The sequence below is a fragment of the Falco cherrug genome, chromosome 9 (genome assembly GCF_023634085.1).
Source record: "Falco cherrug isolate bFalChe1 chromosome 9, bFalChe1.pri, whole genome shotgun sequence".
NCBI classification, from domain to species: domain Eukaryota; kingdom Metazoa; phylum Chordata; class Aves; order Falconiformes; family Falconidae; genus Falco; species Falco cherrug.
The window spans coordinates 16,898,094-16,924,590 of NC_073705.1; the positions used below are offsets into that span (position 1 = coordinate 16,898,094).

At 52.6% G+C, this 26,497-nt stretch overlaps 1 protein-coding gene across 1 annotated transcript; it reads left to right on the forward strand.

Moving 5' to 3' along the window:
- Positions 1-146: 146 nt before the first annotated feature.
- Positions 147-25,465, forward strand: PTPA (protein phosphatase 2 phosphatase activator). The gene is made up of 10 exons (XM_005437180.4): positions 147-300; positions 2,656-2,756; positions 4,061-4,147; positions 9,391-9,516; positions 10,269-10,386; positions 11,906-12,005; positions 13,204-13,328; positions 13,806-13,906; positions 18,500-18,607; positions 24,241-25,465. Exons 1-10 carry the CDS (start codon positions 276-278, stop codon positions 24,313-24,315), a joined length of 966 nt encoding a protein of 321 aa, XP_005437237.1. The 5' UTR covers positions 147-275; the 3' UTR covers positions 24,316-25,465.
- Positions 25,466-26,497: the final 1,032 nt, after the last annotated feature.

Sequence of the window (26,497 nt, forward strand, 5' to 3'; positions counted from 1 at the left end):
TCCTGATCGCCGAGGCGCGCCTCCTCTCCCCTCCACGCACACCCGCTCCTCGCGGCGCCCCGTGGTGCTCTGTGGGCAGAGGGAGGCTGTGCCCCGCACAAACATGGCGGCGTGGGCCACGACGGTGGCTGGGAGAGGACACGCCGGCCGCTTGGCGGCCCCGGGAGCGACTGGGCTGGGCGGCGCGCCCTGCTCAAAGATGGCCGGCGGCGGCTTCGGCGTGTCCGGAGGTGAGGGGTGAGGGGTGGCAACGGCGGCGGCCGGGCTCGGGGAAGATGGCAGAGAGCGAGCGGCGAGCAGGTGAGGGGCGGCCGGGGTGGCTTCGAGGCCCTCTGGGCTGGGGGGCCGCGCTCGGGGCCTTTGAGGGGTGTCTTCGGGGCCAGGGCACCGGTCCGGGGGGTGGGCCGCTGGGCCACATGCTACGTAGGGGTCCTTGGGCTGGGGGCGCAGGGCCCCGTGCCGTGAGGGTCTGGCGGCAGCGAGCGACCGGGCGCACGGTGGGGGGAGGCTTTGCTGAGGTTACGATGGGGCCCTGGGGCCCTTGGACTCTCGGCCGGGTGGAGCGGGCGGCCCCTCGGCCCCGCTGCGGCCTGCCGGGCCCCGGGCTGCGGTGTGGCCAGGCCGGATTCCTCCAGACGGACCGGGCTGGGCTGCCGCCCCCCGAGGGGTCTGTACCTCCTGGGGCAGTGGCACCTCTGTGCTGGGGGGCTGGCGGGGGTCAGGTCCGCCCCCCGCTGTGCTGTGGGACCCCCTTTCCCGAGCCGGCATGGGCGGTGGTGGCCGGTGGAGAGGCTCTGTCTTGCAGCTGAGTTTGGTTCCCCCTCCCCACGCCCCGGGCGTAAGACCGAACGCGCCTCGTTTGTCCAATTTCTTTTAATCATAAAACCAACCCGTTCTGCTTCTGCCTCCATCCCATCACTGATTTTGGACTTTTGCTTGTGTTGTACAACACTGTAACCCCTGTGGCGCTGGCAGTGTTTCCTGCCTTGCCTGTCTGTGGTCTCCCCAAGAGGAAATGCACAAAGCGTGTGTCAGAAGAAGCGATGCTTGAGAAATAAACTCAAAGAGATGAAACAAGTTCTGTCATGAGACAAAGGCTGGGCCAACACCTGGATCCCCCTGGCCCAGGACACTGCCCTGGCCACACCACTGCTCTTTGTGTATCATCCAAATTAACGGACAAGTCAGTGTTTGCCTTTTTACACCACTGTTCTGGAGTTTTTTATTGTTTTCATGTTACAAGCTCTTTTAAAATAAGAGCTCCATCATTACAATGCTAGTCATTGTGAGTTGCCCGCTGTGTTTTCAGGAGGCGTGCGTGTCTTTCATGTAAATTCCTTGCATGTTGTTCCTCTCAGCCCTGTGCCTGGAAGTTTTACTGTGGCTTACGTGCAGGAATGAACCAAACACTGTAACACTCTCGGCAGGTGGTACAACTGCATTTGTTCTGTACATGGGGAACCTGAAAGGCAGAGAAGTTAAATGATTTTCTAAGGCTGTGGGACAAGTCTATAGCAGACCCTGTGTGATTCCTGGGACTTTGGATTCCTTTTCCCCTGATCTGCCTGCTAGACAGTATTGTTCTGCTGCAGAAAAGGCTGCTGATGCTTTGGGTAATATTTTCTATGTAAATGCAGCTCATAATATTTTTAAGGAGTTGGAGTTTGGTGGTGCATGTTAGGGAGCCAGTGCCTGAACTTGCTGTAGTGTGGAGAGCAGTCGCTGAAATGTTGCCAGGGTGGCTAGTGCTGAACAAACACCTTCAGATTTTCTAGGATTAAAAAGATTAACTGGGTGACTCTTACAGAATTCATAAATTCGCATTAGCACCCAGTTTCCTTAACAGTGGTCTGCTGCACTGCCTCTTGCTATTAAAAGTTGCACCTACAGGAGCATAATGCAAATCACCTCTAACCTCCTGGAGCGTTTCTGGCTCTGCAGTGTCCCATTGCGGGGCTGCTGGTGGAGAGCAGAGCCCTGGAGAGCATGGGGTAAGGGTCACCCTGGCATCAGGGTTGGGGCCTTGGTTCAGATGCTGGGGAGAAGAGCGCCTCTAGTGCCTCAATAACTTGCATTTGCATTAAACATTACTGCCAGGGCTCTGAGAGGGCTTTAAAACAAAATTATCTTCATAGCTCCCATCTGGAAGAGGCTGTGTCCCGGCATCCTCCAAGCCCCTGCGCTGTCTGGACCAGAGGCTGTGGCTCTGGACTGCCATCTATTGAATTGCTCCAGCTTTGTCTTCTCAGGAGTTCTGTCTTTTAGAGGAATGCAGGCTCAGGCTTAACACTGTACAAACGAGGCACAGTTAGTCAGGAGAGCTCAGTGCTTCAGCATGACAGAAATAATTAAACTAGCTGGATGTTGTCTTTGTCATGTCCTGTACCAGCCTCTCTGGGCGGATGGGAAATGCATCTTCAGTGATGAAAACAAGCATAATGCTACTTTCCGAAGCTTTACAGTGTCCTTAGGAGATATTATCTGGGGATTGGGAGGATATTGTTTGGTGAGGAGGACTTGGTGAGATAATGGCACAAGCTAGGATGGATTTATTTACTTTCTATCTCCTGAGAAATGAACATTGATTTTTAAGAAAGGAAGATAGAGGATTTCTTCTCCGCTCTCTCTATTTTACCTCTTTTTTGCATCTCCCAGGCACCTCTGAGGAGGTGGCTCCTCCCCTCCAGCAGAGCTTCATGATCCCCAAAAAGGAGATAAACATGGTTTCCGACATGGCCAAGTGGAAGCGCTCTCAGGTATGGCTCTGGGGGCAGGGAAGACCGGTAAAGGCTTATTCTGTTTCAGTGGCAGCCAGGTTTGGTCTGGGAACCGCCATGAGGTAAAGCAGGTTTGGGCAAGTAATGGGAAATTAATCGATTTGTGTTTTAAAGCAGAAGAGTCACTGCCTGTTTGTAGGAAAATTACTTGGCAGTGAGATGTGGAGTCTGACAGCCAAATGCTCTGACAAAGGAGTGACCCAGGAGAGAGATTGAAGGAGATGAGAGATGCTTAAAAATTACTGGTGCTCCCTTCCTAGTTACTATTTCATGCTACCTAGCCTGGACATTGTATCAAAACTGAATTTACCCAGCACTGTTTGAACTCAGCTTGAACTCATGCTGCTGGGCCTTCTAATAGCACCAGGTTGGGCTGGTTCCTGGGACCTTCCCAGCTTGCTATACTGGAAAAAGACTCTGGAGCAGAGGCCTTCAATTTCCTGGATAATTTTTGTTTACAGTATATATGGAGGTGGTGGAACAGGCAGGTTCTCCCCTCTCTGCCTTTGAGGGATTGGTGTGTTAGCCCAGACTTGTCCCACCTCCTGGGAGCAAGTTCTTGCTTGATGACTGGTATGTGGTGTCTTATGAGAAGCTTAAGTTACAGCCAAGTCTCAAGCAAACCTTTGAGTGCAGCTTCCTTTGTTAAGTCTCCTGGGTTTACGGACTTGCTCTTGGTCAGGACTTCTGTGCAAGAGGGGCTCAAGAAGATAGAGGTAGCAGTGTGTTGGTCCAGTGTTTTCAAAAACTCAGAGCTGCGGAGCTGCATTGGATATGATGCTTCAAAAGCAGCAAATCTAAAGAGAAAAGTGGTGGAGAGCCTGGGCTGTCTCCCACTTCTCTATCATGCCTGAGCATGGGAGAAGAGTAGAAGGAGAAAAGGGCACATAACAGCACAGGTCTAGGAGAAGCAGTGCAGAGCAGGATGTCTGGGCACAACTGAGACTGTGCAGAGCTGAGGAGTTTGAATTTGACTTGATAGGAGGTAGGGAGCTGAGGGAATGATTTTGGGGGTAGAGCAAGCATTTTTAGGACTCTCCTCTCTGTAATTTTTACAGCAATGCAGAGTTCTTAGTGCAATTGCCATCTGCCTTCTGCCACTGGGTCTGCCAAAAATAGCAGTAACCTCGCAGCAAGCCCTGCAACCTGAGTGTCTCCAAGAAAGCAGCGCTGTGTGTTGGGAAAGGTCCCCTTAGTGTGCAGGAGTGCTCCCATGCCACAATGTTTGTTCAAACAGACCGTGGGTATTCACTAACGCCCTGCTCTCTTGGGTGTGTTTGCAGGCATATGCAGATTATATGGGCTTCATCCTCACTCTGAATGAAGGTGTCAGGGGAAAGAAGCTGACCTGCGAATACAAAGTTTCAGAGGTAGGAGAAGAGTTTGGATCCCTTTATTTCTCCTTTTCTGCCCATTTTTTCTTTCTTTTCTTTCTTTTCTTCTTTTTTTTTTCTTTTTTTTTTTTTTTTTTTTTTGGCTCTACAGTGAATATTTCCGAGGCAAGGAATGAGTTGGCAGCATATCTGGGAACTAGGGAGAATAAGTGCCATTGGGTTATGCTTGGGGATGCAAGTGTCATCCTGCAATCCTCCCCCAAGGGTGCCGAGGCTCTGTGTGTGCTTGCTGGATGGGAAATCAAGCAAGTTACCAGTGGACAGAAGCTGGTGGTGAAAAGGAGAAGGCAGAAAGGACATTTTTTGACCCTGTTTTCACAGTCTGGCTTCAACCAGTGATGTTTTGAAGATGCGGTGTTCCCTCCTGATTGCAGGCAAAAGGCTGAGATGTCTGCACTGTGCCTGTTCTCCCACTGGCCTCTCTGTGGGACCTTGGGCAAGTCGCTTATCTCCCTGTCCCTGGGCTTCCTTGTTGCTCGGAGTGTGTTAACAGTACCTGTCTCCTTGGCCCACGCTGTAGCTGAGCTGTGCAAGGTCTGGTTTGACAGTGTGTAAACCCAAGGGATGTCGTTGACCTGCCTTGCGAAGGGTTGTGCTAAGGGCTATGGGGGGGCTGCGGAGCATGCAGGAGGGCTGGACAGGGGTGGTAGGTTCAGCCTGTGGGGCAGGATCACCCCTTCCGAGGTATTAAGCAGAAAGGATCTATTTTTCCTTTCGTATTAATGTGACTGTTACCTGGCTCTGTCTGCTGCTGGCTTTAGTGCCTGCTCACCATGTCAGGGCATGACGGGGTCACTTGAAGCCAGAGGGAAAGGGCAGGCATCCTCACTGGTGTTACTGCCTGGCCTCAGCCATGCTCACGGCTGGCCTGAGGTCTCTCTGTGTTACTGTGATCTGCAGAGCCTATGTTGGTCACCAGCTTGACTTCCATGTTGCATGCTGGATCCCCTGCCCTTGTTCTGCATTGCACTGAGGAGATTCTTGGGTACATTTTTACTGTTCAAACTTACAGCTATGCAAGAATGCTGGGAATAGTCAAAAAAGATCTAGGCAGAATGGGAAGCAAACTGGACCCTGTGTGTTTATAGCTTCATTCTGATGTGGGAAGGCAGCATATGATGATTTTTAACTCAGACATTTGTTTGAAGCAGGCATCTTAAGTCCAGCCTTCCCTTCTTGGAGCCAGTGTGTGAATGAGAAACTTGCTTGTAGTTCATGGAAGCGGGGGGATCAGGAGTAATGAGTCTCTCCTAACAGGCTTTGTGTCCACCTTTTGTTCCTTCAATTCAGTAGAAACTGCTGTCAAACGTTGCTCTTGCTTTCTGCTGTTTGCATTTCACCTTTGAGTTTTGTTTTTGTCCTGATCTAGCTCATTCCCAACCATTCACAGAGCAGTTCTAGGGAAACAAAGCATTGAAAATGAGCAAAACAAAGAGGAGGATGCGAGGGGGAACCCTCTTCTGCCAACCTCTTTGAGCTGTCATCTGTCTAGGAAAAGCTGTATCAGGGCTGCATCGGTGTGGCAGATCCCTCTTGGAGTAAATGTTTTCCATCCACAGTCCCAATCCAGGTGACAAACAAGAGACATGATCCCAACTGCTTGGGAGGTGGCAGGGAACATGCCTCATTCCCCTTGTGCTAAGAAGCCTGTGACTTGAGGCGCAGGTGAAGCATCCCCAGGGTTTCCTTGTTGATGAGGTTGCCTGTTCACGCAGTTTTGTTTGTAGATCAAACTGCTTATCTGTGCTTTTAAAGGCTCAGCCCCTTGTGGCCTCTGCTTGCATCTCTGCTCTGCTTTCTTCTCTTTTGCTGTACTTGCTGCTGATGTGCTTTTGTGCAGTCCCATCTTCCTCCCTGATCAAATGCTCCAGACGCCTTCCTTTGGCAAATGACCTCCTGGAATCCTTTCTGCTGAATGCATATCCTCTCTGTGACTTACTGGTATTGCCTTGCCATGGCTGGGGGGGGGGGGGGGGGGGGGGGGGGGGGCGGGAAGAGAAAAAATAAGTATGGTCTGCTGTGCTTTGGAAGAGACAGCTTAATGGTTTCCAGAGTACTGTGTGTCAATACCAAACTGTCTGCTGGAGTGAGAGCTGGATCCTTTGGGGGCTGAGCCCCTTCTGAGACTTGCTGAGCTTGCTCTGTGCTTACTGAAAAATTGCATGGAGCTGTCTGGGGTTTTACTGGTGGCATCTGACAAGCAGTGATAGCTGAGCTGTTGCTTAGGTCTCTGGCGTAGACGCTGTGTCTGGCACAAGGTTGTATGAGTGATAGGCGGTGACCTGCCTTTCCCTCCTGGAGGGAGTGCTCCGTGCAGCAACTGCTGGGACTGCAGCCTGGAGCAGTTTTTCAAAGCTGTGACTTTGATCAGAGGAGCAGTGCAGCAAGGAGGAGGTTAATTTTGGCCATTCGAGGAGCAGACCTTCCCTTCAAACAGCCAGCTTCGATGGGGGAAACTGGCTGGCCTTGTGGCTTGCTCTGGCTCCAGAAGGAAAGTGGGGGAAGCAGCAAATGCCCCAATTTTAGCAGCTCCCCACTCCAACAGAGCCTGAGGAGCCCACGGGAGCAGGCTCAGTCCTTGTGGGCAGCTTTGGCTGCCGTGATGCCTTCTCAGCATTTCCGTCTGCCTGGCCCCTGCTCTTGAGAGATGCTGACAGGTCTCTGCTCTGTGGTTTGCTTTTGGGACCAGTGGCAGACTCAGGGTCAAGGGGATGCAAAATCAGCACAATGAGAAGAGCAAGGAGAGCAGGGGGGAGGCTGCCCTTGCTTTGATCACTGGAAAGGTAAAGCAAAAATAGAGCTTAAAAACCCAGCCAGGCAAAACAAGGCTGCAGCGGTGCTAGTGGTTGTGTTCCTGTAAGCTCTGCTTTTCCCCTCCTCCTCCCCCGCTGGGGTCAGCCCTGGATGTACGGGTTTCCTCTGCTGGACAATGGGAAGCTGCTTCTTTCAGTAACCCCCTCTTCAAAGGGCCTTGGGCCCAAAATGAGCTGCATCTCTTTAATTATTTATTGGCATGGCTGAGCTGGCAGCTGGGTCCTGCTCTCCCGTGTTTGGTGGGGCTGGGCTTTTAAATCCCTTTAAAGCAAGCAAGTGGGGAAGGGGAGGTTCGACTCTGGTGCTCCCCAGGGGAAGAAGCCGATCCTTGCCAGCCATTTATCCAGGCAGCACTGAGTGCTTGCTGAGAGGAGTTTGAAATACGGTGGCTGCTCGTAATGAGCTGGTGGTGCTGGCAGATAAATCACCAGCACAATTTAATTATTCACTGCAACCCAGTGCTGGGGATGCTGTTGCTTAATTGGAGGGGAATGCAGTAGCCAGGAAGGAGTAGAGCCGAGTCCAAACCTGGCCCGGTGCAGTGGGGAGATGCCAGGGTTCTGCAGCGTTTCGGGCAGCAGGGAGCTGAAGCGGAGGGGGCTGCACTGCACTGTCTCAGTCTGCGTGTATCTGGGGCGCTGGCCTGCTAGTGGCTCCAGCTTGCAGCCTCGCCAGGGCATCCAGAGCTTCTGGCCCCGTGTCCCTTGGCACGTGGGTCTTTTGTGTTCCTGGTGTGCTCAGGTCTTGTCCTCTATCCCAGCCTCTACCCTGGCTCAGTGGCCAAGTGTTGAGGTCCTGTGGGGTGGGTGGATCCCTCTCTTCCCTGATCCCCCTTCCCACTGGCTGATCCCACCGTGTCCTCGGGATGGCACCTCAGGAGCTGCTGTCTATGGTAGGCTGTGTCTGCCGTGAGACCCTCCTGAGAACTGAGGGCAGGGGGAGTGATCTGCAGCCGGTTCAGTGGCCACACAGCTCTACTATGCTTATCTCTCCACTCGCCCCCTTCAAGCGGCACTTCAAGGGCTAGAAACTTGCTGGGCTTGGCTGTTTCCTTGTCCTCCCGACAGGCAGCGTGAAGAATTGAACCACAGCCCAGGAGACCCGTCGGCTTCACATGGTCGATGCCTCCAGCAAAGTCAAACCAGCTGCTGCTTCTACTGTCCTCTTTGTCCCCTTGAAGGAGGAATCCCCTCTCGAGACAGAGGAGCCTACATTGCCCGGGGCCTGGCCAGCTGCTGTGGCAGCTGACGGCTCTCTGGCTGCTTGGAGTCAGGCAAGGAGAATACTAGAGCCTCTGGCAGGCTTGACCAGTTGTCGGCAGAGCCTCCTAAAACTGTTTGGAGCTGCTTAAATTGCTGCCTGTAGTGTTCCTTCTTGGTGTGTGGGGTGTAGCCGTTGCCTAGCTGTTAGGGCAAGGCAGGGAGGAGGCTGCGTGCGTTGGCCAGCCCTGACAGCTCGAGACATCATGCTGTATCGCCCTTGCTGCTTTTCCCTTGTGGCCCCAGCAGTGCTGCTCCAGTCAGTCATACATCCTGCACAGGTTCTTCACTTTCTCCTTCCAGCACTGGGTGTAAGAAAGAGGGCTCTGTTGTCTTGCTGTTGTCTTCCCATCAGCTTTGTGTTTGTATTGAGACATTTGTCTGAGAGCCAAGTGCTTCTCATGCTTGCTTTGGTGAGACCACTGGTGGGCAAACCAGGCTGCCTCTTCCCATAGGTAGGCAGTATTTTGCCACATGCACCGGGTATCCCTGGGTTGGAGCTGCCAAGACAGTCTGACTGGCATGAGTTTGAAGCAACAGGAATCATGCTGAGAAGGTTGGCTTACAATTAGGCCCTGCTGTGCTGGGTGCTGTACAAACGCTAACACCATTGCTGCTAATCCTGGCTCTTAAGAGACACTTCAGGACAAAGATTAGAGGCCTTGAGAAGGGCTTCTAAATCACATCATCAGCCACTGGTGAGGTTATGTGGTAAGTGCTGTCCTGTATCCAGTCAGGGATGCAGGACCCTCGAGGTGCAGAGCCGGAGTTCTCTGTTGGAGATCACTGAATTGTGTAGCACTTGCCTGCTTCTCAGTCCTGTATGGCCTACAGCTAGGAGCTTGCTGTAGCTCTTCTCCCAGTGGTTTTAGAGCATAGTGCTGGTACAGCTCATGAAAGACTGTGTGGGTGACTGCAGAGCCTGCCTCAGGCTGGGCTTTGTACTGCACTGATCTTCTGAGGGGAAGGATGGTTTTCCCAGTCCCTCTGCATTTCAGGGAGGGTTGGCACATGCCGTTTTTGCTTGCTGCCCTTGGGAAGGAGAGTGTGGTCTTCAACGACTCCAGTCTAGGGCAGAGATGTTGGAGTTTGAGGGACTGCTTTGTTTTATGTCACTGTGATCCCTCATCTTCTTTGTCTCTGTAGCCCATTGAGAAGTTGGTGGCTCTTCTGAACACCCTTGACAGATGGATTGATGAAACCCCACCAGTGGATCAGCCTTCTCGCTTTGGGAACAAGGCCTTCAGGACCTGGTACGCCAAACTAGACCAGGTGAGCGTGTCTTTCATGTGTAGTGTTACATGCAGCTCCTACAGAAGGGCAGTATGCCCAGCAAGGATAGCAGAATGGTCCCATCATTGTGTGGCAGCCAAGCAGCCTACAGAGGAACTGCTGAGATAAGCTGTGCAGGATCCACTTCTTGATATGCATCACCCCAATCTGGTGCTGTCTTCTCCTCTTGTGAGACCATATGGTCCGTGTAAATGCTCTTGGCTGGCTCTCCAAGTCCTGGATGAGCCGTGAGGGTCTTCCAAGCCCAAGGAGCTCCTTTGCTTTGTGACTGCTAGCTGATGGGTGACATAAAAAATCAGAGGGTTTTGAAACTGCTCGACTTCCTTCAGCTCAGAGCAGCCCTGCATTTGCCCTGCACTAAGCTCTGGAAGTGGCACAGGCACAGTCTCAGCAGCAAAGAACTTACAGGTGGTCTGCTGCTCTGTTAATGCTTTTCTCTTGGAGATGACTCGGTGGGTAACTGGGTTGATGTATTTGGATGGTGAAGCTTTTTTTTCATGTAGTTGTGTGTGGCCTGGATAAGTGTCAGGACAAGCTCTCCCTGAATTGTTCCATCTCTGGAGATGATTTCTTTAACAGGAGAATTTGCTCCTCTGTTATGCTGGCTCTGGCTGTTGTAGCAGTGCACCATTGCAGCTCCTGCTCTGCCACAGTGTTTGAGCAGAGGATGACTGGTTTCTGGGGACTGTCTAGATCTGGACTCACTCGAGGGAATCTTTTGTGTCTTTAAGGAAGCAGAAAAGTTAGTGACAACAGTGATTCCCAAGCATTTGGCTGATGCTGCACCAGAAGTGGCAGTCTACCTGAAGGAATCCGTGGGGAACTCCACTCGCATTGACTATGGCACAGGTACCCTGGGCGTGCATGCTGGCAGAGGGTGGACTCCCTGGGGTAGTGACCCTTCAGAGCCTGGTGCTGCCTTTATTTAAATACGTTATTACCACTATTTTTAGTGCCAGCTTGAAACAAGCACCTTCCTTCTAGGGCCTCCTCACCCCTATGGCCGGTGTGAGCTATGACAGAGAGCTGGGACTGGAGCAGGGCTGTGCTAGAGCCATGACACCCTTTTCATGTCTCATCCAAGGAAATGTGGACCAAGCTGTGCGAGGTGTCCTGGTATAAGCTGTAGGAGCTGCTTTACCACATGCAGCAGTCTTGCACCTGCTGATCTGCAACGGGCAGTTTAGAGGGATAAGATATAATTGCTTGAACTGAAACTAGGGTGGGGAAAAAAGTTTGTGTTCAGTGGGAGGTGTCTTGAGGTCTGGTGCTCCCTAGAAGTGACATCCCTGCTTACAGAGACTGAAATCCGAAGGTAGAAGCATTTTCCACCTAAGGAGAGACTGAATTGCAGGTTGAAGTAACTGTGCTGGCTTCAGTTAAACCTGATGCCGGCACTGCCTACGTGCTCTGCTGCTCTGTGTGGAGGACAGGTGTGTCCTCGCCAAAAGGCAGGAGAGCGGGACGCTGGGGGTGCGAGGAAGCACAGCTCTGACCTGGGCAGGGGGAGGAAGAGGAGGACGTGGGTGAAAGGAGCGCAGTGCTTGTCCGGTTTGCTGCGGCTCACCGGCACCAGGGGGAGGTGTTGTCTTTGCAAAGGGACCTGCCGGCTGGGGGTGGTCAGCTCAGGGAAGGAAATTCACCCTTCCTCCCCCGCTGTGTGTCCCAAGCCCGAGAGAGGCCCATGTCCTAGCTCACAGTGGCTAGACTAGAGATGCATTTTGTTCCCACACTCCCACAGTGGGAGCTGCACCTCAGAGTGGAGCTGCTGATCTTGTACTCTCCCTTGTTCTGTGGTCCTTTCCGCTAAAAGACATTTCTGGGTTTGCTGATTGTTTCTGTTCCTTGCGGTTAGCTGGAGGACCAAGGTGCAGAGGCTCAACCTGAGATCCCAATACCTTCTAGGATGGACTGTTCCCAGCAGCAGCACGGGATCTACATCCTTCCAACATGGAGATATTTGTGAGGCGGGAGGAAATCTGTTCAGTTTTAGATGTGAGGTTCTCTCGCTTCCCCTGAGCAGATGACCCTGCAATGCTCCACTTCCCCTTCTGTGCCAAGCTCTGGGGAAAGGCCCTGCCTTGCTCCCAGCATGCCCAATGTTGGGACTGTTTTTCCTCAAGAACCTTCTTACTTTCTCAAAGCTAATAATCACCTTATGAATGTCTAGAAGGTATGCTTTGGGTAGGTGCTGCATGGGGATAAAATACTGCCAGCTCATGGTATTAATAGGGACAATATGGTTGGGTCTCTTGAGACGGGTGTGTGACTGCTATGATTTCTTAAGAGCCGTTGTGGTGCCCATGGAAGGGTTGTCCTGGGGACCAGAGACACCAGTGTCGTGACTGTTTATGTCTTTTAACTTTAGGGCATGAAGCTGCGTTTGCAGCCTTTCTCTGCTGCCTCTGCAAAATTGGTGTGCTCAGAGTGGATGACCAGATGGCCATCGTCTTTAAAGTATTTAACAGGTGAGGTAACGGAAAGAGAAGGGCTGGAAGCACTGGGCAGTTTGGGGGCAGGTCCCTGACAGCATCCCCTTCCAGCCATTTGAGAGGTTACTGCCTGTTCTCTACACCAGAATCCTGTAATCTGGACTGATTGTGTCCCCTTTCTTCTACTCATCTGCACCCATTTGGGAGAAAGAAATTGTACGAAAAGCCTCCTCCTGGGGTGTGAGCTGGGCAAATCAAGGGCCTTCTACAAAGACCTGTACATAATTAGAGAACATGAGTGCTGAAGGGATTGCTGGCCTAGGGAAAAAGGGCAGAATGGGAAAACTGAAGACAAACCTAGACAAAATTAGGAGGCAGATGTACTTTTTAATGGACCATGCAGTGACCCGTTATAACTGTCTCCAGAAGAGGTGATAGCACCTTGTCTGTTAGAGGCTGAGTGTCTTTCTGGGAAGTTACTTCAGCTGAGCACAAGTTGTCGAGCTCTGCAGAGGTATGTGGGTGAAGCTCTGTGTTTTGTGATAGACAGGAATATCTGATCAGAGGATCTAACATCTCTTCAGGCATTTAAAAAAAAAATAAATATGAAACTGGCACTCCTCCGCTGCTCCTCTAGATGTGTTTCCAGCGCAGAAGGTGGAGTTGGTAGCAACGAAACTGGTGGAATGGGTATTGGAGTCCAGAGATCTAATCCCAGCTGTATCACTGTTTGGTGGCATGGAAACAATTTCCTTCAATAGCACTTCCAGCTTTAATTTTCCACCTGAAAAGTGAAAGTGGCAGTTACCATAAGGTGGAAAGCTTTCTGAGCTCTTTTGGAAATGGTTGAAGGAGAGTGAAGTGTCAATGTTCTCAAATAGCAGTGGGAGCGAGGAAAGATCTGCACCAACACAAGACACTGCAGATAAAATAAATCCCTGCCGCTTGATTTCCTCGTGAATTTCTTGGTGTAAAAAAGCCCCCCAAAACAACAAACAAACAGAAACAAACCAACCAATTTTAAAAGGTGCTGGTGTTTGCTGTTGTATGTACCAATCGGGCTGCTTCTGTGGCAAAGGAGCTGAATACGTATTCATGTACTGTGCTATATGTAGTGGTCCTGCTCACAAGTGATAAAGTTGTGTCATCCAGACTGATTGTTCTTGTCCTCATGTGAGTCAACAAAGACAGAAGAAGGCTTTGTCTTAACCCTTCCTTCCCTCTTTGGTCTCAGGTACCTAGAAGTGATGCGAAAACTTCAGAAGACCTACAGGATGGAACCTGCTGGCAGCCAGGGCGTGTGGGGCTTGGATGACTTCCAATTTCTACCTTTCATATGGGGCAGTTCCCAGCTGATAGGTACTAATAAAAACCTTCTCCTGTCCCAGCCTGCCCCCTGTCCCGTCTTTCATGGTTGCAAAGATGATGGGGCTTGGGATTGACTTTCAAATTCAAATATGTCAAATTTATGTATAATACAGCAGAAGAGTTTGCTTGGGGCTTTTCAAATAAAGCTAGTTGCTTAGATTGGGAGATGGAAGGCTGCCTTGTACAGTACATCTGTCTTTATTGCAAAGACTACAAGCTTTTTAAAAGGAGAGTCTTGGTTTTGGTGCTAAAAAACACATTTTCTGCCCTGGGGAGTTTACCAGTTGCTCTCACTGCTGAGGCACTGGAGTGGGAGATGTGATGGAAGGGGAGCAGCTCTATGATTCTAAAGAACTCTGGGAGAATTATGTTTCTTCTGGAAGAGGGACAGGACAAAACCTGATTGAACTTGGTCTCAGAAAGGGGGTGCCATACAGGTTACTTCCTATTGTCTCTTACTCTTCTTAGACCATCCACATCTGGAGCCTCGACACTTTGTTGATGAGAAGGTGGTAAACGAAAACCATAAGGACTTCATGTTTCTGGAGTGCATCCTCTTCATTACAGAGGTGAGGACTGGAAGGTTTGTTCCACAGGGAAGTTCTCTTGACGTTAGACACTTTGCTCTGGCTGTGGTTTTCTCTTCCTCCTTTGCTTGCTTGTTTGCTCTCAAGCAACTGTGCAGCTGAACTATTGTTGCGTGTCTGAGGTGCTCTCCTTGAATGAGTTGAGAGGGATGTTGAGAGGAAAGTGTAATTAAGTTAGATGGGCTCTGGATTGTAGTTGAAGGAAGCTGTAACAAGAACAAACAAATAACCTTGGATCAGTCAGTGGGAACCTGCATGGAGAAAACTGGTGCCTGCAAGTATGCTAGGAAGATGAAGTAGAAGCTACAAAATGACTGGGCTTGCCAAGATAACCTCCCTTCCCTCCAGCCGTCAAGTGCTGCCTGGCAGGCCCTGGGCCTCCCCTTGCATAGGAGAGGCTCCCAAACCTCCGTGAGGCTTGGTCTTCTCCAGATTCTACCGAAAGAGTTGCCCATTAAATGCACGTTATTTGCAAACAATCTGGAGCAGAGATGGTGCCGAGATTCACCTGGCTGGCAATGCCTTCAGGACCATGTTTCTGCTCAAGCACTGTAGGACCCCGGGGTCAGGGGCTTGGCTTGTTGCTGACCATGGGCAGCGTTTCTCAGTGAGGGAGCTCACAGCTTTCTGCCCGCAGCTGCAGTGGATGGTCTAGCCATGTTTCTACTGTCCTCCTTGCTGCATGGTCTGAGCAGGGAGAGCAAGAAGTACACGCTCTGCTGTGGTGAGGGATTTCTTGTGTCTGACAAGAGTTGATGGGATTAATTTTGAAGGACAGAGTGCAGTTCTTCCCCTTTGTTCTGTTCGCTCTCCCCCCGCCCCGCCTCTCTAATTTAGTGATTAGATGAGGAGAGAGGTTACAGAGTATGAACTTAGCCTTTCATTTAGGAAATTTTCTTAGAAGCCTTTGGCCCAAACCCCAGGAGGTGCTGTGTCAAGTCCTGCTGAATCTCGTATAGTTTGTTGGTAGTTAGCACCTCACAGAGTTTAACCCATAGTGCGGAGATGAATCATGCCACGGGTAGTTAAGAGGTGCTGGTAGGAAAGATCAAGGTGAGGACAGGGAAGCAGGAGCCAAGATGCTCTAAGATTTATTTTAATTTGGGCCTCTGTAATATCCAGACAGTGCGCTAACCTGTTAAAAACATAAAAATATACATCTCTTGGCATGCATGTAGAAAATTCTGCAGAGCACAAATGATGTGTAAGGTTTAAAATACACAGCGCCATACTGCTTCTTCAGGTCACTCTGCTTTTGCCTGCAGAAAGTTAGTTTTTTAGTAGGCTTTTAAAATAAATGAGTTCGCTTCTTTTTGTGCACATTTTTTGAGAATTATGGAATTCCCTGTTTCTGCTGAGTTCCTCAGTGCCACCTGCTGGCAAGGAGTCCTTTTGTGAGCCGCTAAGGGGGGATGGCAACAACCTGGATTATCAACTGCATGGTATTTTCAATTCATCTTCGTGCAAGCACTGTTTTCTTTTTGTAAAGATTTTGCTTTTAAAATTTGTTTTTTCTCTCCCAAATGCCTGGGAAGGCAGTAACTGCCACTAGGGGGGGCTGGGACAGCCTCCAGTGCCTTCCAAATGCTTTCTCTCCAAAATCAACAAGAAAACAAAATAGCAGGGGAAGATAGAAGGGATTAAAGACTTTAGTAAATGAACGATGTTGTTTTTTTCTGAGCTTTTCAGCTGGAAACAGCTCTCCTTTCAAGGTGTTAAACACATAGCAAATACCACAACAGTTCCCATAGTGGGTCTGGTACGTCTTACTGACATGAGAGCAGGTTTTGTTTCAGCAAGCTACAACCAAGGGAGGTTGGTCTCTTTCAACTGAGAGAATATTCTCTTGAGCAGACATTTTTCTTAGCCCCTGGGTGACGTTTCAGGGATATGAACGTACACTGTTGTAGTGTTTGCCACGAGTATATTTAAAGCTCAGTCTCAAAGTAGCAGCGAGATGATGTCCAGGCTGAGCCCACCGAGGCATCCTCTGTACGGCAGCACCACCCTGTGCGGTGCACAGGCACGGCAGCCAGCCTCGCGTGAGCTGGCCTGCTGTTGGGAACTCTGCGGGGTGGTTTTGGACCCCAGCGCATGGTTCTTGAATAGGGTGAGGTTTACAGAGCCAGCTGGGCCACCCTCCCTGCTCTCACCGCGCCCACTGGAGTGTGCTGTGGGGTGCGTGTGGTGCCTGTAGGTGTGAGGATAGGGGGCTCTGGGGGCATCTTTGATGCCTGCCACGTTGGGGGCTGCAGATGGCAGCAATGGCTGCCTGTGTTTGTGCAGAAGAGGGGTGCCAGATACGCCCCAGCTGTTGCAGTGCATCAGTGCAATCACCCAGATGCTTGTCCAAGGGCCCAGGGCAGGCAGCAGGAATTTCAGCTTCAATCTGCCTTCTAAATTTGGATGTTGGGGAAGGGAGGGCTCCGGTTTCTGCTGGAAGGGAAGGAGCTGACAGGAAAGCACGGCCTCAGCCGTCCCCCTCCCCCCCCGGCACTGACAGAGGAACCATTTACAAAAGGCCGATTCTCTTGGGAACAGAGAGGCAGGAACGCCGGGTCTGTGAGTAATTTCCTGCTCAATATGGCTGCTCTGACTCACTCCATTCCCCTGGGGTCACTGCGGGACTGCAGCACGCTCACCGCCTCTTGCTTTCCCCCCCAGCTCTCCTTCTTTGCCGTTTGTGGCTGGAAGGAGGTGGGTTTTTTTTTGTTGTTCCCCCTTCATCCCCCTTGTTTTTCCCTCCCCAGTTTGAAACTGTGGCCAAGCTGTCCCTTGCCGGGCGCTGTGGGTGAGGAGGGCCGCGGTGGCGGCCGCGCAGGGCGCTCGCACAGCCCCAGGCACGAGTGTGGGGACAGCCAGCCATGCTCGCCTCCCCGCGCTCGCTGGCGCGCTCGCCTCAGCTTGGGCAGTGGGCGATGCACAGTGCGGTGCTGGCAGCTGGTGCAAGCTGTGCCCCTGCAAAGGGTGGTGATGCTGGAGGAAGGTTTGGTGTCAAAACGCACACAGCCAAACCTCCCGTATGGGGAGGGGCGGTGCGTTGGGCAAACCACCTGGTGCTGAGCACCCTGGGAGCCTTTAACTTGGGTGCTCGTTGGTGCCAAATCCTTGCGCTTAATAACGCACCGACTCTGTTGAGTAGCATTGTGCTTTGTGTATCTGTGCGTTTCATCTTGTATCCACAAGGAAAGCGTGCATGGTGGAGGGGAGCAGGAACGGCAGAGCAGCTCATCCGTCATCCCCCAGCTTGTGAGATGCGCCGAGGGGAAGTGGGGATGTGCGTGTGCTCTCCCGGCAGCGGGCAGAGCTACAGACCTACTTCCCCCGGTGCTCCAGCCCTGAGGTTGGCAGGCTTGAAACAACGGTGTCCTCCAAGCAGTGGGGTTTTTCAGGTTCCCCAGCACCCCCCCTTCCCTTCTCTTTCTTTCTCTGCTGCAGGCTGGTGCCACGCAGGCCTTGCAGAAGGGCAGCATCGATTTCCCAAAGCAGATTTATCAGCCTTGCTTGCTTTTACAATGAGCAGAGAGGTGGTTTTGGAGGTTCTTTTCCCACCCTCGCTCCAGGCCTGTGCGTGCATGGAGGGAAGGGGTTAGTTGTTTGAGCCCTGAGTCAAGAATGAGAGTCCAAGAGATTCCTCTCTCCCCACGCTCCTTTTTAGTGTGAGCTTCGGCCTTGTGGTTTCTGATGTCATGGGAACTTCGCTCAGTCAGAGTGGCTGCATTGTATTTCTTTTTCTCCCTGAGGGTCTGGTTTTATTCATGGAGGAGAAGGAGAGGCAACTACCCAGGGAATCTACATGCAACTGTCCCTGACTGCAGCTTCCCCCCCGCCCCGGTCTCCCTCCTCCAAACCCCCTCATCCTGGGAGGAGAAACACTGGAGTATTAAAAATTTAAAACCTCAAACAAACAAACAAAAAAAACCCAACAAATTTAAAGCATCTGCTGCAAGCTAGTGACTTGCAGCTCTGGAGCCAGTTTGGAGAGTGGGACTGGCCTGTGCCCCCTCTGCTCCTGCCTTCCCCCAGAGCCCTCCTCTGCTGGAGGCAGGTGTCCAGCGGGCTGCAGACACCCGAGCTGCTGCCAGCCTGCACTGCCCTCTGTATTCAGGGAAGGCAGTGGCGGTTGTTGCTGCTGCTTGTTGTTGATCTGAATGGGGAATGAGTCATTTTCTTGGAAAGCCCGGCAGTGCTGCACTGGGAGGTTTCTGGGTAGAATAGGAACAGTGTTGAGCCAAGCTCTACTGGGGGGGAGAACAGGACTTACGTGGGGCCTTTTTAATGCAGTCATTAAAAGGGCGGTGTGCAGAGGGAGGTCTGATTAGGAAAGTGTGGCAGGAAAAGGCTTCATTTTATCGGGGAAGGGGGTGAACTGGATTGCCACGGCTTCATGTGATGTGGCCGCAGCAGGAGGGAGCGTGGAGGGAGGGAGGGAAGGCGCAGTGAAGTGGCTGGTGCGTGGGTCACAGGGCTTGGTGGGAATGTTTGCTTGGGGAGAGCGTGAGTGTGAGTCACTGCTGGTGCATGAGCTTCCTGGCTGGCCCAGCTCCCTCAGCCCTGCTCTTGGGTCTCTTACAGATGAAGACAGGCCCCTTTGCTGAGCACTCCAACCAGCTCTGGAACATCAGCGCCGTGCCCTCCTGGTCCAAGGTCAACCAGGGCCTCATCCGCATGTACAAGGCAGAGGTGAGTGTTGTGGGCAGGGGGAGGCTGCTGGCCGCACGCCTCCTCCCTTCCACTTCACTGTGGGTCAGCTCTTCTGCCGCCCCTTGGCGCAGGGGCCCTGCCGCAGCCGGTTGCTACCCTGGGCTGAATGTGGCTTGGGAGCCCCCAGCAGTTCAGGTGCTGCTGGCTGGGAGGAGGCTCCTGCCTGCCCAGTGTTTGCCCCAAAACCAATCCTGAAATGGCCATTCCTTGCAGACGTGACTTTTGCCGTTTCTTGTCTTCCCATAGTGCAAGTTTCAGGTCCCCAAATTAGGACTGATGTCTTGACCCGCTTATCCTTCTGCTCCCTGCACTGCTATTTTGCCAGCTGGAGGAGACTTAATTTAAATTATCATCCCTGGTTTCAGGAGCCCCAGAGCAGCTGAACGCTTCCTACCAACCTCCCCGCACTACAAGTCCCATCTGTGCGGTGTGCCGGACCGGTGAGGCCACAGCTACCTCCCCAGCCTGGCAGCCCTGCGCCTGCCGGGGCTCTGCTGGCACAGCCCCAGTGGGCTTTCCTGGCCAGCCCTGACCTGGAGAACCGGGCAGTTTTGGCTCTCCCTTATCTCGCCTTCCTGCTCAAGCTAAGCCTGAGCTTGAGGAAGCACGACAGGAACTGCCGCATCTGGGCCTCTGGAGGGAACGGCCAACAGGCAGCATCTCTTGCTGGGACGGATGGGACCGTGCTGGCTCTGCAGGGAGGCACTGGCTGTGCTGAAGACACTGGAGGAGCAGGGGTGGCACAACCCCCTGCTGCACCCGAGGAGACTGGTGGTGCTTGAAGGACTTAATCCAGTACCCTGTGGTCTCTGCTGAAGTCAGCCTGCTCCCGTGGCTGGGCTGTGGGGCAGAGGCTGTGTGGGCAGCTCTGCTTGGGCCCAGCGCACAAAGGGGTTAACTGTGCCGAGCTCGGCGCTCCCTCCCCCAGCCCTTCCTCTGCGCTGCACATCCTGTGTTTAGGTTCCAAGCCACATACCTCTCTAATCTGCGAGGTGTCACTCCCAGGCCTGCTGGCTCCTTCCGCCCCAGCTCAGCTTTCCTCCCAGCCTCCAAAGAGGAGAAGCGGGGCTGGGGGTCGACCCCCTCCGCTGGCTGCTCCTCAGAGGGATGCCCTGGGCTGCCCCTCCGGGACTGCCCCTGCTCACAGCTCCATCGCAGGGGCTGGAGATGCTGCCGGCTGGGAAGCCCTGAGCTAGAGACTCTGGTGGAGAGCTGGGGAATCTGAAGGAGAAGACCCCAACCTTGGGAGTGCTGCTAAAGTGAAACATGGGTCCCTGAAAACCTAGAGCCTGAGCATGGTCTGCTGCTGCCTCAACAGCCCTGCCTCGGGCCTTCCTTTCCTCTGGACCCATTTCTTCACACGCTGTCTGGATACTTCCCTGGCATCCCATGTGTCTCATGCTGTTTGGATGCTCCTGCTTGCTGCCCCATGTGCCCAGTGCCATGTGGTTGCTCCCACCTCATGCACCACATACATGGCTGGAGTATCTTGATGGTTGGACCTGATGATCTTAAAGGTCTTTTCTAACCCAAACGATTCTATGATGGATTCTGTGACATGCCCACAGTGCAATGTGCATGTCCCCTGATGTCTTGGGGCTACCATGTGCTGGCAGATCTACCTGGCCTGCTGGGACAGCACAGCTCAGGGGTCCTCTAGCGACAGGGAGATTCTTTGGCTCTTCCAGGTGCACCCACAAGACAGTCTTTTCTGGAGGCCTTGGCTCTGTTTTGAATAGCAGATGACATTTTGTATGGAAATGCTGGATCTAGTGCTGGTGGATTTCTAGAAGGATCTAGAGATGTAGCTGTGTCAAGGGGAGTATGCAAAAACTGCCAGGAGAGGTGATGACGCAAATTTAGACTAAGGTGTAGAAAACAATGAACCAACCAAAGCGCTTTAAATTTAGGATTTTTTTTCCTCTGAGAACATTTGTAGATCTTAAAGGACTGTTTCTAAGCACATGATCCTTGTGCAACACTGTCCTGATACTCATGGTACCTATGTTCACCTGGGTGGGCAGAGGAGAGGGAGAACTGCCGAGACGTCCTTACAAATTCTTTTTATCTGCTCTGGGGGGTCTCCCACCCCACTGCTGGCTCTGCTGGTTCCTGCCTGGCTTGGGAGATGAGAGGAGCATGGACATGGCACTGTAGCTGGGCTTAGCTTTCAGTTACGGTGTGGCTATGCAGCTTTACCAACATTTGCAACTAGACAATCTCTTTGACTAACTTTCAGGGAATTATACAATGTTGAGGATCGCTGAGGCTTCACCCTTTGAAGACTGAATCCTTCTGGGTCTTTCAGGCTAGGCACCCACAAGTCACTGCTGAAGATCTTGTCTGTTTGCTGCTGGCTCCTGGAGCAAGTTTCTGCTTGATGTACCCAGCTGTGTAGCCTTCACCATTGCAGCCTTTCTCCAATTAGCCACTGCCAACGTTAGCAAAAGATAAGTGAGCCAACAGTCCTGACATGGGTCTTTGTCCAGCTGAAGGCAGGCAGCTTCAGTAGCAGAGCTCAGAGACTGGGAGGAGGTTTAGGATTGTGGTGTTGCTTTTAGTCTGACTGGCTAAGGTGAGAGCAAGGTATCCTTTTATCTTTTTTTTTTTTTTTTTTTTCCCCCCTCCCTTCTCCCTGCCCCTTGGATCACCCGTTGCAATTAGATCAGGTGAAATCAGACACTCAGATGGAGGCTCCAGCTCTTAACATGTCTGGGGTGGCTGAGAAGTGCTTGGTGACGGGTGGCACTGACTGTGACGGGGGTTTGAGTGGGAGTGGAGGTAGCAGCAGGGCAAAAGGGTCACTTGTTAGAGGCAGACCAGGAGAAAGCAGATGCTCACTCACAACCTGCTCTCACTTGGTAGGAGCGGTGTAGTCCCCAGACCTGGTTAATTTAAAAAGCACTCTGGGTGCTTTATTTCTACTCTGCCCCCTCTATGAGATGACTTTAAACAGCTGACAGAAGACTCAGGTGCATCCACGTGGCTGGGAGCTCTAGCTGATCGCGGCACGCCAGGGTGCTTGCTGCAGGGTCTGTGGATGGGGCAGTAGACTGAAGACAAGGTGTCTTCAGCTCTGTGTGTTTATGAAATCTCAAATGTATCTATAATATGAATATAATGAGTGAATATGTGTTTGCTTGGAAATGCAGGGGCTTTTCTTATTCTCTCCATCAAAGGCGAGTGAAGAAGTTGACAGAATAGAGTGTGGTTAAAGCAGCAGCCTTGATGTTTTTCCCCGAGCCTGCTTTTGAGTCTCCTGACCTTTCCTACTCTGCAGTCCATTGGGAAATACTTTGCATTGTAACTAATCTAGTCCCAGTTCCATCTTTAAAGGTTGGACTTGATGCATGAATCTACTTCCCAGCTGAGTCCCAAGCAGACCTTCAGCATGACCAAAATGGTGACAAGAAGAAAATAAGCCTGTCCTCTCTATTGAGCTAGTGTTGGCTACATCAGTTACACCTGCAAGTGATGCAAGGAGGGTCCTATCTCTTGGCACCTCTAATAATCGGGTACATTTGTGCTAGTCCTGCTGGATAGAGGAGGAAAAGTTTCTTGGCTTGTCTCTTCTTGGGCTGGTGGTGTGTGAAGTGGAATAGTTATCCATTCTTCCTGCTGGTGGTAAAGTCTCTTCATCTGGAGCCCAAACCAATCTGGTCTTCCATGGGACTCCTTGGAGCTAGCTGGGCTGACATTTCTAGCTGTCAACATCTCTGGTATTCATTTCTCTCTGTTCTTCCCTCATGTCACTGTTATCCAGCGCTGCTTCCTCTGAGGGTTTGTCTAAGTGGTTGTGCGAGGAGATGGCAGCAGCTCTGAGCATTAGGAAGCTTTGAAGGTGATGTGCCCTTATTTCTCCTTGGTGCCTTGCCATGGTGGCTTACGGTTTTCTGCATGGCTGTACTTTCACCACCTCCAAACTTGTTTTGGCTCCACTGTGCTTGCAAGCAGTTCAGTTCTGCTGGAACCAGTTGTCTGGCCTCTGGCTCTGAAGGGATTACCATAGGCCTGGGCTTCTGAGCACAAATGCTCCCACTTGCCCATGACGACAGCACGAGGGCAGGCTGCCTGCCTCTGCCCACGCGGCGAAGAGCTGCCTGCAGCGCAGCGCCTCCTCCCCATCCCAGAGCTGGGGTCTCCCCGGCTGCAGCGGGTTCGGCTCGGCCCCGCGGCGGGCACGTACTCCTTCCTATGGGAAGGAGAGCTGTAACTACGACATGGCTCTTGCCTCCCCTTTAGTAGGAGTGAACTGTACTTGGAAGAAGTGCCTGGAGGAATGTGTCATGCCTCTTGTCCTGGGAGGCTGCGGGCTGCAGGAACTGGTGTGGCCTTGACACCCTCTTTCCTGCTGAGGGGTCTGCAGCATATGGGGAGCTGGGCCCCTGCCTAGTGCAGCATCCCATCCACCCTGGCCTGGAGCAGGTGCTGGCTGTGCCAAGGAGCTGGTGGGACAAGATGGAGTCCTGTTAGTTGGTAACTGCTGTACTTGGGTTGTATGTGCTTCATATCTCCTCTAGAATAAGATTCCCATCAGCAGATGCATGCCTTATCGGGGTACAGTAGACTCTCCTTCCAAGGCACAGGCCTGGGTTTCTTTTCTCTTCATGTCATGCTGTCTAGGGAGGGAAGAGCTTGCCCCTCTGCCTGCAGCAAGGTGGTGGCCACCATCTCGCCAGCTGTGCCCTCGAGCACGCTGGCAGGTGAGTCCCCATGGCAGCGCACAGGGTGGCCTGTGGCCCCTGTTTAGCACAGCTAACACGGTGGCGTCCGTGCCGGTGTCCGTGTACTTCTGAGGTTTGTGTGTCTGGAGGCGAGTCTGCTCTGTGCCCTCTGTGAGTTTAGGGCGGTATGAATCTGCAGTGACTCAAAAAAACAGAGCTCTGAGTGGCTCTGCCGGGCGAGCGCTGGCAAACTTTGGCGTGGTTATTGGCCACAGTCACTGACCTTGCTGCCCTGGCCGGGCGGTGAGCTCACAGCCCTGAGCTAAACTGCCTTGCAGTGGGTGTATATGACTGATCTGTGATCCACACTCCCTCTGTCATTACTCTGCAAGGGGGGGCGCGGATTTCAGGGGTGAGGGACTGTCGGGGAATAGAACCACGTCTTAAACTATGGCGGCAAAATGAGTGACACTTGTCTATTGAAGACCTGAGAATCTGGAATGCAGTCTGGGCAGCGCCCTGTGGGTGCAGGGTGATGCCTCAAACCCGGAGTGTGGGCACTGTCCTGGGGCGGGAGAGTCTCTTCCCGACGGGTGTCTGCAGTTCTCAAAGTGTTTGTAGGGTGAAGCTCTTCAAAGAGGTCAGCTTGAGCGAGGAGAGGTGGTGAGAGAAAGATGCTGGCATAACCATGCCTCGTCTGCTTGTGCTCCAGGCCTGAATTTCAGTAAGCAAAAGGCTCTGGCTGAAGGGGAGGGTGTGGGGTTAGGAAGTGTCACTGGCCCAAGGAGCCTGACAGGAATGTGGGGGGGACATGGGACTGATCCCTCTGCCGCTGAGCAGAGTGGCCCCAGGCTCACTGCCTCCTGACCCCAGAGGCAGGACATAGCTCTGCATTCGTAAGGTGGAAATGTCTCCTGAACTCACCCTTCTTTGTCTCTCCTCCTGCAGTGCCTGGAGAAGTTTCCTGTGATCCAGCACTTTAAATTCGGCAGCCTGCTCCCCATCCAGCCTGTGACGTCCTAAGGAGGCTGCGGGAGGAGTCGAGGCAGCAGAGGCATAGTGCGGCACTCTTCCTCCTCCCCTCACCCCCTCCTCGTCACCTTGCCCATTACACACAGCCCATTCATTCCTGCCTATCCTCATCGGCAACCACAGATCCAAAGCACTCGCTGGCCTTGCACGGGAGACAGGACCTGGAGCAGCTCCTCCTGCACGTCCTCAGCATGGGGATGTCTCGCCAGCAACCAAGCAGGGGCTGCGCTTCTCCGCTGTGCTGCATCCACGGGCAGCGTGACTGCTGTGTACGGCTCTGGGCATGGGAATGGGGTTTGAGTAGGGGCTGCCCTGCAGCAGAGGCCCTCTGCTTCCCTCCCAGGGAGGAAGGGGGTGTGGAGGGGAGGAAGGCATGTGTGTATGTGTTGGGCAGTGGTAACTGCAATTTCCCTTTTGAATTTCATTGAAGTTTCCTGTTGCTGTTTGGTTGGGAAACCACTGCGAGGGGTGAGGTGTGAGTCTGCACATGTCTGTAGGCAGCCACCTCTGCTTGCATGGGATGTCTGAAATGGGTAAAGGAAATTGCAGGGAACGTCTGTGGGTCGCTGGAAGCCCAGGGTGCCATCTCCCCCTTTTTCTGGGTAAGAAAAGCCCCCTTCCTCCATCTCTTCTCCAAGGTTCCCTGGGCCTTCCTTTCCCACCACCACCTCTTCTCTTGGGTGAAGCTGGGAACCCCCACGGCTGCAAGGGTCTGAGCTGGCTCTAGAGCTGGAGACAAGGTCCCTGGAGGGACCTGGCTCTGTGGGAACAGCTATACAAAGACACTGCTCAAGCAGCGCCTGTTCAGGCTCCCTCTTAACGGGCACAAAACCTCACATGTTGACACACATTCATCTCTGGGTCCAACCTGTCCACTGCACTCCCCATTTCCTTCCCTGTGCTTTGCTGCCCTGGGGCTGGGCTGGCCTCAGTGGCACAAGGTGACCGTGGTTGCTACTGCTTGGTCATAAGTTGTAGTGAAGCCCCATAGCAGAGGGATTTCTCCATGAAGCAGCATGTTCCCCAGCTCTTTCAGGGAGGCACCCCTAGAGCAAAGGCAGCATGAGAGGGCAAGCATGCGGCTTTACATGCTTTTATATACTTGTACTGGAAACAAAAAGCATAAATACCCGGGACAGCAGGTTATGCCTGGAGAAAGTTCTTTCCCTTTGCCGTTCCCTGCTGGTGTTGCTGTGCTGGGTGTGGGTAAGAGGGACCATACTTGCAGCACCACCAGCAGCAGCATCTTGAAGGCAGGTGAATGAGTGGGGATGTCGTCGGGATCATACCAGCAGCATCACTAGCAGGGCAGAAGCAGCTGGTGCTGGGCTTGGGATGAGCTGACGCATCCACAGGTCTTGACCAAGGTGGTCTACAACTTTGCAGCTGAAGAGGGAAAGTTTCTTCTTGAGGTTCCCAGGCCAGATGTGGGGGGGACAGGGCTCTGGTCTTGTGTTTGCTGGGGGTTGGGGGCAGCAGGGGTCCTTTCTCTAGCACCCCCACAGGCCACGGAGGGGGTGGTGGGACTGCCCCAGCCAAGCTGCTCGGCTTCTGCTGCTGCACTGCTTTACAGTTGAGGAGGGGGAAAAAAAGACCGCTTGTGAATTTGTGGGGGGTTTCCCCACAGTTTTCTTTTTGCCAGACTTACGTGCTCCCTCTTGTAAAGGTTCTCACAGGTGCTCATGGGAGGGAGAGCGAAAAAAGAGTCTAAATTAAGAGGCAGTGAAACATAGGTGTCCATGGAGCTAAAGCAGAACTTTTTAGCACTGCTACTGTCCTGCCTGCTCCTGGCTCACCCCTGGGCAGGAGGTGGGGGGCAAGGGTTTTCTGACCTATCTGAAACAACTCTATAAACTTGCATTTTAAATGAAAATGGAAGACTGAGGTTAAGTCTTGTTTTACTTCTAAATGGGGCTTGTGTTTTGTCTTGGCTTTCCGAACGGATCCACTGGTGGAGCAGTGCTGGAGATGTGCGTGCTTGCTGGGACTTGATGAATCCATCTCCAGTGGAGCAGTTTAGCAGCCAGTGCCTGGAGCGGAGACCCCAGGCGTTTCTACCCGTGTTGCTCCATGGTTTTTGGCGAGTGTCGCCATGCTTTCAGTGGTTGTGCAGCATCTGTGCATCATTAGCTGGCAATGGCTAAGGTTTCCCGAAGCTGCCCAAGGGTTGGGA

Coding starts and splice junctions, on each gene's coding strand:
- PTPA (XM_005437180.4), top strand. CDS start 276: ATGGCAGAGAGCGAGCGGCGAGCAG. Junction 301..2,655: donor AGAGAGCGAGCGGCGAGCAG/GTGAGGGGCGGC, acceptor TGCATCTCCCAG/GCACCTCTGAGGAGGTGGCT. Junction 4,148..9,390: donor GCGAATACAAAGTTTCAGAG/GTAGGAGAAGAG, acceptor TTGTCTCTGTAG/CCCATTGAGAAGTTGGTGGC.